Source organism: Emydura macquarii, unplaced genomic scaffold (genome assembly GCF_026122565.2).
Source record: "Emydura macquarii macquarii isolate MOO-44397 ecotype Brisbane River unplaced genomic scaffold, CSIRO-AGI_Emac_v2 contig_2897, whole genome shotgun sequence".
NCBI classification, from domain to species: domain Eukaryota; kingdom Metazoa; phylum Chordata; order Testudines; family Chelidae; genus Emydura; species Emydura macquarii.
The window spans coordinates 7,743,654-7,764,162 of record NW_027133034.1 but is presented as its reverse complement, the minus strand read 5'-3'; the positions used below and the strand labels follow the sequence as shown (position 1 = coordinate 7,764,162).

Sequence of the window (20,509 nt, the reverse complement as noted above, 5' to 3'; positions counted from 1 at the left end):
CGGTGGAGGGTCCTGCCACAGCTTCATCTGGCGAGGAGGCTACTATGGGCCTCCTTTTGGTCTAAAGTCCCCATCTAGGTTCAGTGATGGGCAAGTGGCAGCCGATGTCTGCAGTACCGTGGCTCCGGAAAGGGAGTACCCTTGTGAACCCATGGTCAGAGGAAAACCCCATGGGTTCCAAAACTGCCAGGGCACTGCCAATAACCTTGTGGCTATATTCTCATCTGGGGTGCCATGGGGAAGCCTGCAGTCACAGCAGGAAGCTGCCCCTTGCGTAGGACCACCTCCGTTCCCTCAAAGTCTGAACTGTGTCTCGGGGAACAAAGGGGTGCCGAAGCCACTTTCCCTTCTGCACTGTAGTGGGAGCGTGGGTGCTCTGGTACCGAGGAGCGGTGCTGGGAGCCTGAACACTGCTCATCTCTCGACTGGCTCTTGTCCTTGGATTTCTTGTAGGGGCTCAGCGACTGGGGTTGGGATACTGAAGATCTGTGCTGGGGCTCAGGAGAACAGCGGTGTTCCAGGGACTGGTGCTGTCTCTCTGGAGACTGGTGGGACTGGCACTGAAGTTCTGGAGACCGACTTGGAGACTGGCACCTCAATGTCAGGCATCGCTGCAGAGGTCTCGTTGGTTTCCCCCTGAGAGATCCTGTGGACAAAGACAATGCTGGGGATCTTCTTTCTCGGGGTATTGGAGGCACAGGGATGGCCAAAAGGTCCTTCATCACCTGGAAGGCCTCTGGTGTTGTGGGCACCATCAGGTGCTGAAGGCCTTTGCCACTCTCTGGAGTTGGTGGTGAGTCTGGTGTTGGGCTCAAGACCAAGATGGGTGAGGGTACCTCGTGGGTTTGCGGGGACCAGCGGCCCAACACGAGTCTCGCTTGGTCTCCTGTGCTCTTCTTCTCCCTTCTTGGAGCCGGCGAGTGCCCCCGCTCGGCATGCCTTCTTGTGTTTCTTCTTAGGCACCAGAGATGGTGATCGATGCCAGAAAGACAATGGTGCTGGAGGGATGCTTCGCACCAAGGCCAATGTGCTCGGCGCCAAGTGTGACAGCTCGGTTCCAATGCCAGTCTCTGTGCCGATTCCATTAGAAGTGCCTGCAGTCTAATGTCCTTATCTTTCTTGGTACAGGGCCTGAAACCTTTCCAAATCTTGCACTTTTCCCACATGTGAGCCTCTTCCAAGCATTTCAAATAGCTCTGTATGAGTTGTTAACTGGCATAAGCTTCTTACACAAAGTGCAAGGTTTAAAACCCGGAGACCGGGGCGTACCCCGTCTCTGGGCCGATCTCTAACCTAACACTACCACTTAAACAATTGAACTATGTACACTAAGAAACAATTAAAACCACGAGCTGGGAGAACTTGCTATAGCAAGAGTGTTCCAGCACCGACACAGGCACTAAGAAGGAACTGAGAAGTAGGGGGGCCAGCGGCACCTATATATTGGTGCATTTGCACGCCGCTGCAAAGGGCGCTAGAGCCAACCCTACAGCTACCACTAGGGGAAAAATTTCTGGCACTGGTGCATGTGGCGCACACACACCTAATTGGGAACGGACATGAGCAAGCACTCAAAGAAGGATCATTTCACCACCCACTAAAATGGGAGATTTTAGTTTGGCCAACACAACTGTGCCTGTGCCCTATATTACTTCTCCAGAAAGAGCCATGGAATATTTAATAGCTATATATAAGTGGTCAGATATTTGGATTTATCTTTCCATTAAAGGAGAGAACCTGCCCTATAGCACAGTGTCCCCCTCCCCCAAATCACACAGATATATTGATTCCCCATTGACAAACCAAGTTCTTTTAACGTAAGTTCAGATTGTACCAATTTTATGTCCAACAACATTAAAAGACCACGGCCAGAATTATAAATATCTATCAGAATTTTGTTAATATCCGTATCTTGTTGGGTAAAGAACTTCAATTCTGGAACTAAGAATTAATGTAGCAGAGTTTCCAGTTTTCATTAGAGGAATATCAAAAACTACTAAGGCTCAACACCAGACAATCCCAACCCCAGTTAGTCAAGACGTAAGGCAACACCTGTGTCCTTTGAGTCACATCAATCTTCTCTGTACTAAGCTCTATTTTTCACCACACAAACATAAACCATCCCTTTTAAAGTCATTGTAGCGATTTGCTTTAGAAACCATTGAGCTGTAGGGTGTTTGTTACCAGAATTCTTCTTGATTGATGATTGTATAATAAAGGCAGCTATTACTCAGGACACTAAAGTTCTATTTATTTATTTTTAAAATGAAGATTGTATTTTGAGTGAAAGTTAAATTTTAAACTTTAAATTCCTCCACCTCTTCCTTTATTTGAATGTGGGAAGTAATATTATTAGTGTTTGCCTTGATCTGACATTAAGAGAAATTTTGGGTTAATATAATAAAGAATAAAAACCATAATTCATTCTGTATTTTTGTATGTAACTGAAGTTACCCTTCACATGTACTACCCCTATAACAACAACAAAGTAATTCAAAACTACTGATATGCAGGATAACTACTAGAACATTCCTCCTTAGATTTGTATATTGTACAAGGAGAAATAAAAAAAGCTGTCTTTAAACAACATTTTAGAATATATCCATGTGAGTCCAAGTGACCCACAGAAGTGCTTCTTTGTACTCAATGGCAGGTTTATGGACATGTTGTAAATGTCAGACAAAATCTTTTTTAATAATAAAAAAGACACTATAATACTGTTTCCTTGTAACCAGGACAGAAAATCATTTGGTAAGAGTAAGAACATTTATTATTTTTGACATAAAATTTCTTGCTGTAAGGTGGAAAATGCTGTATTTCAAATACCAGGAGAAACCTGAAATCTCCAGGGTTAAGTTCAGTAACTCTTGGTTCAAAAACAGAAACTGCAGGTGCATTATTTAAGAGCTTGTCAAAGATGATCTTCTACAGCACTCCGGGCTTCATCATCTCTGGCCGTGCATGTGAAGGGGGTTCTCTTTTAAATATGTGGAACTATCAGCTTTGTTGTAGGCCAGTCCCCCTCACTTCATTTCTATACCACTGTGGCCAGTAGAAAAATTCGTATTAGCAAATTGCTTAATATTAAATGCAATCCCTCCTCCCATAAATCCCACGTTAATGCAGTTCTATTGCCAAGATTTCCAATACACATGAATTGGAAAATTCAAAGTGACGGTTCTCACGGCAACCATAACTGGGTGCCTTATATTTTGTCATTGGATATAGTGTTAATTTTAATGGCTTAAAAATCCATATATTCAATATGGATGAGAAACAGTTGCAGACCAAGCCATTACTTTGAATTTTCTGACTCCTGTGCATGTGAAACTCTCAGCCACATTTAACAGTTGTTTTGCATTTCACTTTTTGAAGCATCATAAATACTTGCATGTGGGTTAAAACCTGAAAATTAAATAAACACATTAGGATTTGTATCTGAATGAGTGATTTTTAAGTCACGCATTCAAATAAATGGGGAGGGGGGGGGAGAGGAAGGGGGAAGAAGGGAGTTCAGAGAGGGCCCAGAGCATTAAAGTATAGGAGAGACTAGTTGGATTGACCAGCTTGTGTTGTGTAACATAGCGCAATGCACTCGATGCTCAGCTGGGATAAATTCTTATAGCTTCACAGACTTCAACAGAGCTACACTGATTCAGACCAGCTGAGGAGCTAGTTTGTGGTTGTGCATATGTGACGCTCTAGATATATCTATGGCCACATAGTTGTGGGTTGGTGTTTATCTGGAGTATCACACCTGTTAAAATTTGGGAGATGAGGAGGAATCGTGTGCTTTTCATGTGTAGTATTAAAAATCCTGCCACAGTTTGTACTATCACAGTGGAAAAAATGCCTCGTAAAGAAAATCCCAGATGGTGAAAACATCCTTATCTCACTCTTGAATAGTGTAAAAACAGAAAAGAGACAAAAGAGTCACTTTAAGGCTAAGAACAAACAACGGAAATTTAATTTCAGATATAGTCATTTTTAAAAAATGTATAAGTTTTTGAAAATAAAGATTTAGACTAAGTGTGGCTCCTAAACTTCACTACAGTGTTCATACAGTATAATAAATGTTGAAGGCTTGTCTAATGTGTCACCGCATCAACTGACTAACAGAAGTTTTAGTAGAGGGGGAAACTAATAGAATGAAACCAAAAGTTAAATATTACTTAGGAAAAAAACAAAAACACAAAGTTTGTAACCTATGTTATTAAAGACAACTGGCAGCAACAGGTTCTTAACAGAAGAAAGAAGCACCAAGCAGTAATTTCAAGAATTAAAGGATGAGAAAGGAGAACCTAATGGATGCTCTACCTAAAAATACAGAGCAAGTAGTTTGATCCAGGTTACTTTTCATTTGAATTGAACACGGGCAGGGGATGTGGGGGATGGTCAGAGAATCAGCATGACTGTACATTTAATTGCAATAATCCTGGCATTAAGGGATTTGATCCTCTGAAATATTCAAAGACCATCAGTACAAACAACAATGTACAGAGCTATTGCATGGTGTTTTTGAAGTATATCACAACACAGTTAAAACTACATTTGATAGAAATTCAAGAGGGTGCACTGAAACCTTTATTTATTAATTAAAGAAAGAAAGGCTTAGTGTTTGGGAGGGAAGCAGTCTCTCATGCCTCTAATATACAAAAATATGAATGTTAAATTGAAGGTTTATTTTCCTTAAGTAAATATAAAATAGATCAGGCTTTCAAATTACTGAATCATTCTGAAAATAACAGGTGTCTCCTATTGCTATTATGCATGTTCAGATTAGAGTAACAACAAAAAACATCCACATTTTTTTTATTTATGAAACTTCCTTTCAAAGATGTGATTGTACTTGAACAATAATCTTACATCAGCTTGGAAGACATTTTGGAAATTCCTCTGCCAAACAGCCCTATAGAAACATATTGCTTGGGACAGTGCGGGAGTCGGTTGGGGGGAGGGAATAATGAGGTTACTTACCTGTAATTGGAAGTTCTTCGAGGTGCGTGGTCCCTATCTGTTTTCCACTGGTGGTTCACACATATGTGCCATGTGTCCAGAGCCAGAGAATTTGATAGCAATAGTGTCAGTTAGTCTGCACATGCGCCCTTGCCTCAACTCATGGTTTTACCTGAGAAGATTAAGGGCAGGGTGGACCAACTGCATCTCCAGTTCCTTCTCCACCACAAATCAAACAGATCTGCAGCAGAGGAAAAGGAGGGTGGGAAGAATACAGATAGGAACCACCCATCTCAAAGAACTTCCAGTTACAGGTAAGTAACCTCCTCTTTTTTCAAGTGATGGTCTCTACTGTATTTCACTGAGGGTGATTAACAAGCAGTACCTAATTCGGAGGAGGGTGCAAGGATGAGGATGGAATGGTTGAACGGAGAACAGTCGTCGCAGAGTTCTGCACCATGGTGAAACGTACAGCAAAGGCATGTACTGAACTCTATGTGGTTGCTCTACATATGTCCTGAAGCACTACATCGTGGAGGGTGGCTGGATTGGACGATGCCAGGGGACTTGTGAAATGGGCTCTAACCCAAAGGGGTGGAAGCAACCCCAAGAACTGATAGAGTGTAATGTGCCCTGAAATCCACTTGGAAAGTCTCTGTGTGGAGACTGTTTATCACAATAGCTGAGAGAGTTAAGGGGCAAGCAATCTAGGAGACCTCCTGATTGGTCTTGTCCTCAGCAGGTAGAAGGCCAGAGCCTGGTGGACATCGAGAGAGTGAAGTTGTCACTCCTCTGTTGAGGTGTGAGGCTTTGGAAAGAAAGGAGGTAAGTATATGGGTTGGTTGAGATAAAACTGGGATACGATCTTTGGTAGAAACTTAGGATGTAGACGCAGGGAGACTTTGTCCTATGAAAAGTGGTGAAAAGTGGGTCTGCCATAATAGCCCCAAATTCACCTACTCTTTTCCCCAAAACAATAGCCACAAGGAATGAGATTTTCATGGACAAGAGGGATATAGAGCATGAAGCCAGCAGTTCAAAGGGCTGTTTTATTAGTGCTGATAGAACAAGGTCGAGTTCCCACTGGGGAATGATAGGTTATATGGGTTGGAAAGTTCTGAGGAGTCTTTTCCAAAACCTAGTAGTCAACTGATGTGTAAATATGGAATGTTCTTCCACGGGAGGGAGAGGTGTGGAAGGTGCTGGTTGAGAGTGGAGGGTGTCCCTGATATCTTTATGGACAGGAATTAATCCAAAAGAAGGGGAATCTCCACTTCCTCAGGGAAAAATGTTATTTCTGTTGGGCTCAGGAGATGAAGCATTTCCACTTGGCCCAATAGGAACATCTAGTGGACTCTTTCCTGGTGCTTGAGAGCACTTCCAATGAGCACACCCATTCTAGAGAAGATGCTAAATATCATGCTCTGAGGTGGATTAGGATGTCTGTGGATTAGGATGTCTGATCCTGCTGTTGTGTTGCATTAGCAGCTAAGGGAAAGTGGGGATGAGAAGTGGGGGACAGACTGACATGTGGAGAAGGTTGGGAAACCAGAACTGTCTTGGCCAGAATGAGGAGATCAGAATGATCAGGGCTCTCCTACCTGATCTTGTGGAGTACTCATCGAAGGAGCGGTAGGGGAGGGAAGATGTAGTTCAGTGATCTTCACTATTTTTCAAGTGGGGGCCACTTTGGCAAAAAAACCTTCAGTATGAGAGCCACATCAACTACTGAATTAACACATTGCTTGTTACTCCTTAATGATATAATGTTACAGAGTGACTCGTGTAAGTAAAACTTTTGTTTGTTCATTTCATTAATATCCACAGTTACATTCTAGTCTGTTTTTTCTCCTGTTTCACTTTCTGATTTTCTCTTCAATGGAATTAAGAATCTATCCATTCTTTCCAGTAACTTACTGGGGCCAAAAAATAATATATGACACAAACAGTTGAATACTCTGAGTTCTATGTTGGTTGCTCCGATAATATTACAGTTATTATATAACGGATATACTTAGATGTACTTATTGACCACATGGTACTATGTGCGCCAATGTGATGTGTAAAGAAGGCAGACTTTGATAGGCTCGGTACATATTCTAATGTTAAAAATAAAATAAATTGGAATATAAACTATTAGTCAGGGAGCCGCCCTTAGGGTCAATGTGAGCCACCACTGGCTCTTGGGCCTTGCAATGAAGAACACTGGTGTAGTTGATCTTGTCTGACTACCAGAGTACAAGAGCACTGTCCTGAGAGTGGATACCAATACCCCCATTTTCCCCGAACAGTATGTACTGCATTTTGTTGTTGGCATGGGAGGCAAAGAGGCCTCTGGTTGGAGTCCCCCATTGGTTGAAGATGTCACTTACTATGGTGTTGTGATTGGTCACGAATCTTCTGAGAGTCTGCAATAACTTTCTGAATCCCTGGACCCCTGGAAGATAGGCTGCCGACAACAGGATCTTGTGGGCGATGCACCAATCCATAGATTGATTGCTTCCGCACACAGTCAACTTTGTGCCCCCTTGTTTGTAGTTGTAATAAACAATGGTGATTTTGTCCAATATGATGAGAATATGATGGGAGCGAATGGATGGAAAAAAATGAATGACACACTCTCCATACCAATCCAAGTTCCAGAATGTTGATGTGTATCCTGGATTCCCGAGGGGTTCGTGTCCCTTGAGTCATGTGGTCTCCCACATGCACTCCTCATCCTAAAAGGGATGTGGATGTGATAATCATGCTGTCCAGGGAGTATGGGAGGAAGTGGATCCTTAATAGACCTTTGGCGGGTCTGTCCACCATTAGAGGGAACAGAGCACCTTGCTGGGGACTGTCAGCATAAGGTCCGTGCCATGCTGCGTGAGTGAGTAAACTCTCTGGAGCCACATCTGTAAGCAGCGAAGGTGGAGGCTACCAAAGACCATGACGTACATGCAGGCTGCCATGTGGCCAACGGGGGATAGGCAAATCCTGACTAGGACAGATGGACTGTTGATTACTCGGACAATGAATTCTTGCAGAGTATGGAATCTTTCCCTTGGTAGGTAAGATCATGCTGTGACTGAGTTGAGGGGCGCCACTATGAAGTCTATGGACTGTGTGGGAACCAAAGTTGAGTTTTTGACATTGACTATGAAGTCTATGGACTGTGTGGGAACCAAAGTTGAGTTTTTGACATTGACGCTGACTCTTAGAGAGGAAAGACAACTGAGTAACATGGAGGTCGAGATCAGAGTTTAGTCTCTGAATTGTGCTGCTTGTAGCCAGTTGTTGAAATACAGCCACAATGTCGGTGGTCTTTTTGGATATATAGTAGGGAATGGGCGACCCTTGTGCTCCATCTGAATCCTCCAAGGATGAAAACTCCCAGAGGTGGGCCATACCTTGACTGTTGTATGTCCTGGGTGGGAGATCTGGCCTTCCTAGATGTGGATGTAATGGAAGGTGTAGAGATCTTGGTTCTCCTATGGCAAGCAGTTCATGTAGCTCTGGTGCTTTCTTTAATTTCTCTGGGGTACATGGAGAGGAAGACTTTCCTGGCACCATCTTGTCTTAAGGGAGACTGATGTTGACGGTGTATGTGGCACAATACTTGGTCCCAGCAGATCTGCCGGTTCATGCTGGGTTTTTTTGGTTATGCTTGGGCGTCTTGGAGTGTGCTGCCTCCTCATGGCTGGAACTTGTGGAAGGCGCATCATCCTTCTTTGGTTTGGAAGAAGACACTGCCATGCTTATGTGCATGCTTCCTTACCTCCCAACTAGGCCCTGACCCAGGATCCATTGAAATGGTACCTCCAGAGCCAAACTCGATCTCCATAGACAGAAGTGCACTCCTGCCTGTCTCAGGCCAACATATGGGGGGTGGCTCCCTGGCTGGGTCTGACTGAGGCCTTATGGTGATTTCCACGAAATGCTTCTTGAGAGCCCAACCATCTCGTGTACAGCTTGGGAAGGACTGGCAGATATGTAAGCTTCTCCCAAGCAGTAGAGGCAACATTGATATTCGTTGTTGATCGAGAAGGAACTTGGGCAGGAGGTGCAGATTTTAAATCCTGGCGTCTTCAGCATAGTTCAGTACCCAATGTAGGGATACTGGGGTGGGAGTGACGGGGTAACCAGCAAACAGATTTTCCCAAAGTCTCTGTTCTACTAAAAATACTACTAAAAGTAAAACAACATTAAAAGCAGTAAAAACTAGAAGAACAACTAACTATATACAATTCTAAACTTTTTAAGGTGCGTCATACACAAAAGGACACTAGTAGCTCCCACTCGGACTACGCGACAGTGAGAAGGAACTGGAGACTCAGTTGGTCCGCTGTGCCCTTTATCACCTCAGAATAAATCATGAGGCGAGGCAATGGCCCACGTACAAACCAAAGGACACTATTACTTTCAAATTCTCTGGCTCCAGATGCATGGCATGCATGCATAAACCCTAAGGGGAATACAATAGGGACCATCACTCGAGGAGAAAGTTTGTATAACACATACTATTCCTCCTCACCAATAAATATTACAAAGTCATTCACAACACTAGTAACTAATTTAAACAGTTAAGGTTTTTTTTTTTTTTTTTTTAAATACAAATAAAGGAATGGTTCCCAATCACAAGCTCCCATACCGGTAGCCTTCATATTTTTGTCTGGTGGGCTAGGCTTCCCTTCCCTAGCTTAGGGCCCGCTGAAATCAATGATAGTCTTTCCATTGATTAAATGAAAGTCAGCTTGACCTCTTAGGGCTTGATCCAAAGTCCAGTGAAGTCAATGGATTTTGAATCAGTTCCTCCATTATGGAGCCTGTGTGCTATTTCTCTATATCATTGCTTCCCATCTCCCATTCAGCTGTGCATGCTTTAGCAAGCCATGGAACATGAGCTGTTCCAAATTTAACTCTCACTGAGGTGTGGAGGAACCCAAGCTCCACAGCAAATTAGAAAATGCACAAAGAGAAGGTACTAAACGCTGAGTGATATGGTTGAGCTCTGAGCATGGTATCAATCTCTAAAAGGGTTCACACCCATTGTAATAATATAACGAACTATAAAATTTTCAGTTAAAAAAGTTTGCTCTGAAAACAGACAATTGGCGGGAAGTGTCTTTTACAAACACATTGTTCTTTTAAAAAAGAATCTACATTGGTATGTTGTGCAATTTAAAACTTTTTCTTCTGATGCCTACTCTCCTTTGACCAAACAGAAATCTGCCCACAATATTGAGGTTTGCAAATCCAGAAGGGAAAAAAAATTAGAAAAATAAAACATCTTAGAAGTTACTTATGTTTAATGCTTAAAAGTCTGAATGCACAAACAATAATCTACCATTATAGAAGTACTGGTGGTCAATACAATGCATTAGAACTATGTACAATGACACAGTTTAGTATCAAAATCTTTCTACACTGTAGAGTATTACGAAACTGTTAATGACATCAAACACTAAGCACTTAAGACACTATTTTTTGCTACCACATTTGGAACTTCAATGAACAGTCCATTTCAACTTGCAGCATCAATCCATTTCTAGTATGAAATTAAGTAATTTTCTACTTATACAATAAGATTTATCTACACCGTTCTTTTGATTTTGATCCATAGCAGCAAAGGCACTGTACATCAGCAGATCCACAGACTTAAAGATTTTTTTAAAGCATTCAAAAAAAAAAAAAAAGTCACAGATCATAGTTTAACAGCAACAACAACATAAAAAGATAACACAATGTCTCTGGCACAATGGCTCAGCCTGTGTCCATTTCAGGAACATCCAACTAAGACTTGAATAGAACTGGTGGCAAATAAAGCAAGTCCTTCGCCCAAGTGAGTATCCATTCTTTTCTGAACTTCAGAATGAGTGCTCTTGTAAATCCTACCTCGGAGGTTCTTGCTTTTGTAGTCTGTACATCGGTAGGAATCCCTTCTCATCTCAGTGCAGTTTCCAATGAATATATCCAATATTTTCCGTAATCTCTTGTAACTGCAAAATTGCTGAAAGACTCACATCTCCCTTCTCAAAGAAATGGGGCAAAAACATCCAGAAGAGGTGGCTCATTGAGGCAAGTTATTGTACTTCTCTCTGCAATACAGCAAAGAGATGTTCTATTAAAAAGCTTGGATCAACTCAGAGGACTTTACCATCCCCGGAAGCATAGAAAACAGATCTGTTTACAAAATGCTACATGACAGCAGATTATTATATACATTAAAAGGAATCTTATTTTTGGGACATTTTTCCTTACAATGTATTTAATTCAAATATGAACTAAACTTGCCAAAATCACAGGCATATATATTATTGGTTATGGTTCATAATTACTATTCTAGATTTCCAAGCTTGTCTAAAATAGTTAAATTACAACATCTTCCTCTCACAGTAATTATTTATATTACTGTGGCACGTAGATCGTCTCAACCTAGAGCAAGGTAAATACTCAAAAATTTAATAAAAGCTATCATTCTATTTAGTGCACTTGTCACTTCTGACCTCCCACCCCTCCTTTCCACCCACCAGCAAAAGCACAAAATATACAACGCACCTTTGAAACCAAGGCAGGGGCAGACAGCTTTATTAGTCAGTTCATTGTTAGAAAGCCTTCTTTTAACAAAATAAATACATTACAGCTATAATACATAATTAGCGAATCAGTTCAGTGTTAAGTATGCTTATCCCATCTTCTTCCAAGTAGATATCCGAAGTTTGGTATCACAAGTTCTTAATGAGCATTCACAATCCAATAGCAAGTTAGATGGGGGGGAAGGGGGAAAAATCAACTTCACCACTGTGATGAGCGTTCTAAGTCCTCAGTTTGGGAAGGGGAAAAAAAAGGAATATACAGCAAAGTGCTACTAGGAGGAGTCATGTTTGCATTCAGCTTTGTCTCTAATAAATAACTTCATAGACTGTAGCTTTCTTGTCCCCAGAGCCAGTGACAATGTATTTGTCATCCACAGAGATATCACAGCTAAGCACAGATGAGGACTCTTTGGACTAAGAGAAACAAAAGAAAGATATATAAGCATAAAGAAATTAACTATTTTCTGTTTTAATAAAATCAGGTGAACACAAATGGCACCAGACTAGAAGATTAATCAGTAGAGAATTTACTAAGGGGGAGTGAACAGGAGAGCTTATCATAATACCAAAACTTATTGACTCAAAGCAGAGCTGAAGGGCAGATGCAATTGCAAAAATAATTCTCCACATTTCCCTCACCTAAAGTATTTAAGGCAACACAACATTTAAGAGCAACATAAAAGGAAAGGAAATGTTTTATTCAGTAATACAGAACTGAAGATAACCTATAAAACAAATTAATCCCCCCTATCCCTCCGCCCCACACACACACTTTACAAACAGTGAGTATTTATTAAATGTTTTTTTATAACTCAATTAGTTTTCACCTGCTTAAAGCAAGCCAAAAGCCACCGTAAAGAAAAAAAAACAAAAAACATTCCACTTATGGAGAAGTCCTATATAATTTAATTGGGATGAAACCAACAGGGTTCTAGAGAAATTTAAGAGGCTTCTACAGAAGTCACTCTAAAAATCTACAGGATTATAATCGAGAATGAAAATCATTATTATTTTTAGTACCCCTTCTTAGCAATTTCCAAACAGAAAAGAAGGACCATTCATGCACTGAGGAACTTACAATCTCAGAAATAAAAAACAAACAGGTGAGCAGACATGAGCGCGACAGGTATAGTACATGCACTTCAATGGAACAGAATACGATAGACAAATACATGGTACAAAGGGTACAACATAAGAATATAAAAGAATTAATTTATATCTGTATCTAACAAGATACACTGTATGATGTATATATTGTACATATATAATAGGATATATACATTATTTCCAAATTATCCCTTGGGTTACGTTTTAGGGATAGACTTCTCTATTCAATTCTACATATTTTAAAGCATTTTCTATAGCATCCATCACTGCGGTAGCTAAGGGCTTCGCAAGTATGTTAAACCTGCATGAAGACGTCCGTAGTGGAATTCAAGGCATCTCCGGCTCACTCCTTGTCCCTTATTAAGAAGGATCAATTAGGGAATATTTTTTCTGTTCTCACCACCACCACGCCAGGTTTGATGGAAATGTTTCGTCAAAGGGAATGATCTCACAGCATGTCCTGAAAGTGGTCAGACTCTGAATTAGTCTGCCCCTCTCTGGAAGCTCAGTTTACAGCTCAACTGCCTCAACTCAGAATGCTCTCTCTCTCTCCAGTTCACTCAAGCCTATGCAAGCTGCAATGTCCCAAAGGAAAGACAAGGTTACTAAGGAAGTTGGATCCTGACCATTCATGATTTTGAAGCTCAGGACTCAGGCTTTAACTGCCAATGAGGGAGACTACAAGCCAGCAAAGGATCAGAGCACAGGAGTGATGCCCTGTTAAGAAGATAGGCAGCTACATTCTGTACAAGCTGAGACCTCTAAGTTGCATCCACAGTTAGTTTCAGATACAGGGTTACACAGTCCAGTCTGGAAATGGTGAATGCATAATTCATTGTGGTCAAATCCTCACCTAGAAGGAAGTGGATGGCATTTGCTAGCCAACTGCGAGTGGCAGAAGGAATTTTTCACCACGGGTGCCACACGATCATCTTACCTTACTGATAAGCCTAAAACTTTGCACAACTTTGAAAACTGGGGGATGGATGCCTTCAGAGGTTGCGGGGAGGACTGAGTCCCAGCTAAGGCTTCAAAGCGCTTTCCCCTTCTGACTAAAACAACTTTTGTCTTGCCCAGATTTATGCTGAGCCAGCTGCTCTTCATCCAGTTTATCACTGGTAGGCACCGTAACATCCTTCTGATGGTTCTAGCTGCTTTTGCAGAATATGAGGTATACAGAACAGATGGATTCCTGAGGGGGTCCCACAGACCACTGATCTTTGGGAGAAGCATTTTACACATGATCATTCTCTGGGCCCTGCTGGAGGGGAATGATAGGAGCCATAGTAGTGTTTTGCCTTCTACAGCAACTGTTTTGCACAAATGAGTCAGTGGCCAACTATTTAAAAAACTGCAATAGGCTGAGTGAGCAGTATGAGCGTTGAGACGTTGCCTTCATCCATTACCATACAGAGGTTGTCATGTGGGGCCACTAGGACCGTTTCTGTGCTGTGCCCAAATCTGGAGCTCAGCAGTGAAGCATCCACAATTTTGGCAAAAGTCACATAATGTTAGAGGCTGGTTGTCACTACTTCCTCAGTGACATCCTATAGGGAGTTTGGAGATAGGATTAGTGTTACAAAGGTTTTCCTCATCAAGTGTTGGTTTCTTGAAGATTAGCCAGACTATTAGGAGTTTGAGCAGGCAGGAGGAAGAGAAGTAGTTTGAGCAGATTCACTTTTCTGGAGGAGGCATCATTAAATTCCATTAGAAAGGGACACAGTTAATATTTATAGGAGGTTTAAAGAAAAACAAACTCATAGACAAGTGTTCATAATTTCCTATTACATTCTACAAGAATCTTCCATAAGGAGTCAGCTCTTAAGTTCAAGAGTCTTCCTGCTTAATTTAATCTTAATACTCGTTATGATATCTTAATAGTGCTTATCTAGGTCAACCCTGTTAAGCTATTTTAAGAAATAAAAAGGAACATTTTTTAAAATGGCATGTCACAGATGTACATTAGGGGAAAAAAGTGCTCATGAGAGTTTATTCATCTTGTCTGTGAGACTGAAAAAGATACACAAGTGTGGAGTCTGGTTTTCACTATTTTCAAGTAGGATTTAGGACATTCAATGAATGCTAAATTAAACACATGGCACCTGTGCTTTATCCCTCTACCCACAGCAAAATATATAAAGGAGAGGAAAAAAGCACAAGAAATTTGAAACACAAAGAGGATTCAAAAAGGGTATTAAGGCCCGACTTCAAGATAAGGATTCACTTAAATGTAACATTAATATTATTAAGATGTTATTGAGGACAAAAGCTTGCACACCTCATTATAACAGACAAAGTCTTAAGAGAAGCATAATTAGCCAAGAACACCCATTTAAAAACTCCTTAAACTAATGATGAACCTTGAAAACAGGTTTTAGGAGATTATTACCTGGAATATACTGGCTCCATAAGGTGTTCTCCAGGCATTAAGAAGATTATCTTTTCCAGTGCTTACAAACCATTTACCTGCAATCAGATTTTTTTTTTTTAATTTTATAATTATGTTACGTTTTCAATGAACTCACACAAAAACCTCTAGATAATGCAGAAAAGTGATCCTTTCACACATTAATGAAAAAATTATCCAGAGAACAGACAAATTTACGTCTGGCTAGATTAAGGTATTTCACTATAATATAAGCAATTTGTATTAAAAAAAAAAATCACAGAAAAAAGTTTAATTTTAATACTTAAATTGAACATCTGGTTTTACATTTCCTTGTTTTTATTCAAAAGAGATTTGTTAGGGGAGAAAATACTGGCATAGATGCTGTAGCTTACCACAGTGAGCAAATTTGAGTGACAACACACAGCTCTCGTGAAGATGCAGTTGATATTTGTCTGGTTTAGTAACGTGCAACACCTCAACATTACTGTTCTCCATTCCCACTGCCAACCATTCACCAGTTGGACAATAGCCCAGTGAGAAGATCTGGAATGAACACACCACATGCTTCAGTCAGTAAGGGAGGGGCCTGAAATATTCACAGCTAAATTCCTGCTACATTGTTATCACGGTTGAAAAACGTGAGCCACATTTGGGCTGCAACCCAGGTTTTATAAAGATGCTAATCCAATTACTAGAATAATCAAGATAAATTAGTTCATGTAAACAAAACTCAATTTGAACCGTAATAGTAAAGCATTGAAACAAGCTATAAAAGTTACTGTCCTAGCCCATCCAACAGCATTAAAAACATTTATGTAAGGTATCTTTTGAACAAAGACCTACAGAAATGAAAACTGACTGTAGATAGGAACACTTTAATCTGGCAATTCCCCTGTATAAATAGGGCTCTCTGCTGTTCTCGTGGGAAACATCCCAATCAGTCTAACAGCTATAATCTGGAAAAAATGTTTAGCTGCCATATTAAAAACAGTGCAAGAGACAAAGCAAAAGAATCTGGGAGTTCTTCTCCAAGTCTGCTTTTTTAAAAACGTGCTCATTTTATAAAACCATTCTGGATTTCTCTAACGTGTCAAAGCTTCTGAGAGTGAACCTGTGATGTGAAGTCATGCTGTTGTAGCTGTCTTCCTTCTCTGAGGTCCCAGGATCTGACAGTGTTGTCCAAACCTCCCGTCCAGAGCTTGGTGCCATCATTAGAAATGTCAATACAGCTGGCTCCATCTGTGTGGCCCTGGAATTGTCTGAAAATGTCAAAAAGAAAACACACGCACACACTCATGGTGGAAAGATCGTTTTTGATCCACATTCATTTTTCTTTGCAAATTATGCTAGTTTTTGGTTTATTTCCTTTCATAACTCAGCTATTAAAAAAATAGCAGAAGCATATTTCAGTAAAGTGACTTGAATTTATTCTGAATTGGTGGATAACCAAATGAACTCTGTGTGGACTGCACCAAATAATCAGCCTAGTCAGTACAGCATTTTTTTAAAAGTATATTTTAAGGTTCAGATTTGGGGATTTTTGCCTGAGACTGACATCACATCATGTATTGGGAACGTCACAGCTTCCCTTGGAGAAATTCAGCATATAGTTCTAAATTTACTGGCTCTAAAAAGAATCTACACATCATCACTTACACAGACATTAATACAGAGCAGTCTCAATGGGATCATCAGATCAACTGATAAAATCCCATCTTTTACAATGCTGTATAATGCAGATCTGTACAGTTGGGTCACGCTTAAGATGTTTTTACACTGGGGATAAGAATAACCAAACATATGCATCTAAAAACCCCCAAACCTTGTGCTGTCCAAAACCAGATCTGATCTAGATGTGATGATTCAGGCCCATCCTTACTTCAAATACAAACACTAAGCACAGATCAAAGAGGTGTGGCTATGGGCAATGTTTTACAGAAGATCAAAATTACTCCATGTTTTAAAGGAACCCAGAAGAACCTTAGCAATGAAAACACTAGCTGATTTTACTCTAAGCAGCTATCAGAACTCAATCTAGCAGCATAGAACAGAACTTCAAACACTGCAATTATAAAACCCTCAAAACTTATAAACAAGGATGTGATTTTAATCAAGCTTTTACTATTCTGGCTCACCTAACACACAATACTGAAACAATTATGCAGACAATTAAAATAAGACCACATTAAAAAAATTAAGGGGGAAGATACATGCTATTGTTAATTAATTCTTCACAATCTGACAATCCAGTTCTGTTGACCTACCTAACTAATGTCTGGTTGTGAAGATCCCAAACTGCAATGTTCCCATCACTACAGCAAGAGAAGCAGACCTTGGAATCGGGGCTGATAGCTAGAGCATAGCAAGCTGGAGCAGATGATGTCAACTCTGCTTTTATACGTGGAGTAGGAGCTGCCAAGTCCCAAATGGATAATGTGCTGGCTTCCCCACCAACAATCAGGGTGCGGCCGTCTGGGAGCAATCTGCAGGAACGGATGTAGTTATCTCTGTTCTGTGGAGACAGAAGCCATCACGAGATTACTCATGAGGAAAGGAAAACAGCATTAACATGAGAGCAGAAATCCATAAAAGTATTGTATTCCCTCCTGGTTTTAATGAGCCATTTATACTTATGACAATGATGAAGTGTATTAATGCCAGAAAATTACACGACATTAGGGAAGTACTTAAACTTGATCTACAAAATTCAGTAGTGAGAGCTATTTAATCTTAATTAGCATCAAAATGCAAAGACCTGCACCCAACTCCAAACAATTCAATGTTCCTGAATTTGACAGCTTGTATAGAAAGTTCCATTTTCATATACTGCTTATTTCAGTAAATTAACCCCTTCATGCTGGGGAATACTAATTTCTAGCATACCTCCCCCTCTCATTTTAATGAGTGTTGCTGCCACCACCCAGGAGATATCAGGGTTGCACGTCCTGCACAGTTCTGATGTAGCAGCAATTACAGCAGGAGGCAACATCTAATCATGAACAGTAAATGACAAGAGAAAAGTTGCTAACAATGGTGCATCTTGTTAGCACATGCAAATAATTTGCTGTTCCCAGTAATAATTTAGGGAGATTTTTAAATTGTCAGAACACACGCACGCACATGGACCATGTAGTAGAATGAGACTGCAAGCAATTTTTAGCACTTGAAACGATGGAGGACTTAACACACACCCATAAATGTCAAAGTTTATAGACAGAATCTACAGCACTGTTTCTGATCTTGCCTCTTGCCTATATAGTTTTAGGCTAGTAAGGGGATTTTGGTTTGTCAGGGGAAAAAGCATGTGTATTATAACAAACACATCAGAAACTGAACAACTTAGCATTAGAAGTAATAATAAAAAGAACTTGAATGAAACTCCGCAATCAGTATCAGCAGGAGCTGGTTCTCAATGCTGATGATACTAATTGATCATCATAACCCATTTCTCAATGCTTGCACATTCTTCTATCCTCTCTCCATTTGAGCATGCTTCACTTTCATTCATAGATGTTCACTTACCAGGCAGTCTAGCTGAGAGACAGGGCTCTTGTTCCCAGGATGGCTGATGTCCCAGACTTTGACACATCCCTTTCCCCCAGTGTACACGTGTCTTGTGGGGTTGCTGATGGTAACTGCACACACTACTTCCCCGTGATTCAGAGTATTGATCTGACGAGCATGGCGAGGGATTCCTGGTCCAATGAGGGCATCAGGAGGGAAAGGTACAGGCTGCATCTGACCATCTGCACTTACATGAAATGAATATGCTCTGAGGAAAGGAGAGGAGGAAAGTGATATGAGTTACTACTCACATCTATTTAAGAAAAGAGAACAAGACCTATAGGGCAATATTTTCAAACTTGGCTGTCTACATTTTGGCATCTAACTCCATATTTAAGTACCTAATGCAATGGCCAGATTTTTAGAGGTACTGAACACCTTCAACTTCTATTTACATTAACAGTAGTCGTGGGAACATAGTACTTCTGAAGACCTGAAATTGTTAGCTGTCTAGGTATGGATTTAGTCACCTATCCTAAGGCATCCAGTTTTGAAAACAGTGGCCTCAGCAAGTTATCCAGACACAGATCAGAAAGCTTTTTATGACTCAAACCATGTGCTTCTGATTTCTGGCGTGAGTAGAGATATGTGAAACTACAGTTTCCAACCTTAAGTTTGCACAAGACTGGGTCTGAGTTTTGATTTGTGATTTGATATACATACATAGCAGCAATAGGGAAGCCCACATCAGAACCTCCCTAAGACAGAAATAGCAGGGATCATCTCCTTGAGCTTTAAGGAATGGTTAGCTCCAAGGGGATAGATAGGTGACTATTCCCTGAGAGGCTTTCATTTATGAACGTGAACCTTCAAGAGAATATGAAGGGGTTTAGTTCATTGCCTGACTCTCACTGAACTGAAGAATGGATGGCATGGCACGTAGCTTAAGCTATTTTTTTTTTTTTTTTTTAATAAACATCACCCCGCTCTATGTGGATTGAAATCAGTGACACCCAGGCACAATGGCAGACCAGCAAAAATGTGGTAATTTGTTGTTGTTGTCATTGATCTGATAGGACAAGCACAAATCCCAATTCCTTTTGCTGGAATCTGGACTCTAACTGAGGAAGAATGTGCTGTGTGACTGCCCGTTATGCCACCTGTGAATAAGCTATCAACAACTTCATCTCCAAATATTTTCTAGGCTGTGAAATTGTTTTGTTTTAAGATGAGACTTATCAAAGAGTAGTAGCTATTACTGAACACAACTTTATCAAACAACTCATCTGCACATATGAATGTATCATTAATAGAGGGCTCTTAATTTCCCCAGACCAGTTAATTCATGATAGTACTGATGAAAAACACACAGTTGTAATAGTAGCATAATTTTTGTCCGAGAACTTGGAGGAGACTAGTGCCTTAATTTTTGCACTGAAATTGTTAGTTTAAGAAAGCAACCTTTAAAATCCAACCATTTTATTTGTTATTTAAGTTACACAATGTCTTAATACTACAGTGGCTTTTTCAGCAGTATAAAAATTCAACCAAATTTACATAAACTCCAGTTTTCCCCTTTTTATACTCGTAACCATAGAATTTTCAATATTTCTGCATCTTATCTACTCTCTTTCTTGTTCTGGCAGGCCTGAGTGATAAATTGTCACTTTGCTTTATGACACTAAACACATTCAAGCAAGGTTCAGGCAGATTTTTTGGTTACTACCATTAAAAGATACAAACTTCTAGTTTAAGTAGATTTGGTTTCCACCAGCAGATTTCTATAGGCACTATCTTATTTTTCATTATTTGTTGAAATCCAACAGCGTGTTTGCTGCTGTGCAGAACCAAGAAGAAAGCACCCACCCTACTCTGAGAATTTACATTGATACAAAAATGGAAGTTTGTTATAGTCTTATTTTTACAAAAACACCACGTTTTAGCCAATGTTCGCAAAGTGGCTTTGAGGATGTAG

At 40.4% G+C, this 20,509-nt stretch overlaps 1 protein-coding gene across 6 annotated transcripts in view; it reads right to left on the bottom strand.

Annotated features, from left to right (window-relative positions):
* Positions 1 to 11,497: 11,497 nt before the first annotated feature.
* Positions 11,498 to 20,509, bottom strand: part of LOC137167056 (transducin-like enhancer protein 4) — a 117,964-nt gene continuing 108,952 nt past the window's right edge. For 5 of the 6 annotated variants that reach the window (XM_067569015.1, XM_067569016.1, XM_067569017.1 and 2 more), the window contains 6 exons: positions 18,553 to 18,802; positions 17,295 to 17,542; positions 16,142 to 16,289; positions 15,423 to 15,573; positions 15,031 to 15,107; positions 11,498 to 11,948 (listed from right to left, as the gene is read on the bottom strand). In XM_067569015.1, coding sequence (XP_067425116.1) covers positions 11,841 to 11,948; positions 15,031 to 15,107; positions 15,423 to 15,573; positions 16,142 to 16,289; positions 17,295 to 17,542; positions 18,553 to 18,802 — 982 coding nt within the window. In that variant the 3' untranslated portion in view covers positions 11,498 to 11,840. Of the gene's footprint in view, positions 11,949 to 15,030; positions 15,108 to 15,422; positions 15,574 to 16,141; positions 16,290 to 17,290; positions 17,543 to 18,552; positions 18,803 to 20,509 lie in introns of those variants that run through there. The other variant, XM_067569021.1, reaches the window with a different exon arrangement.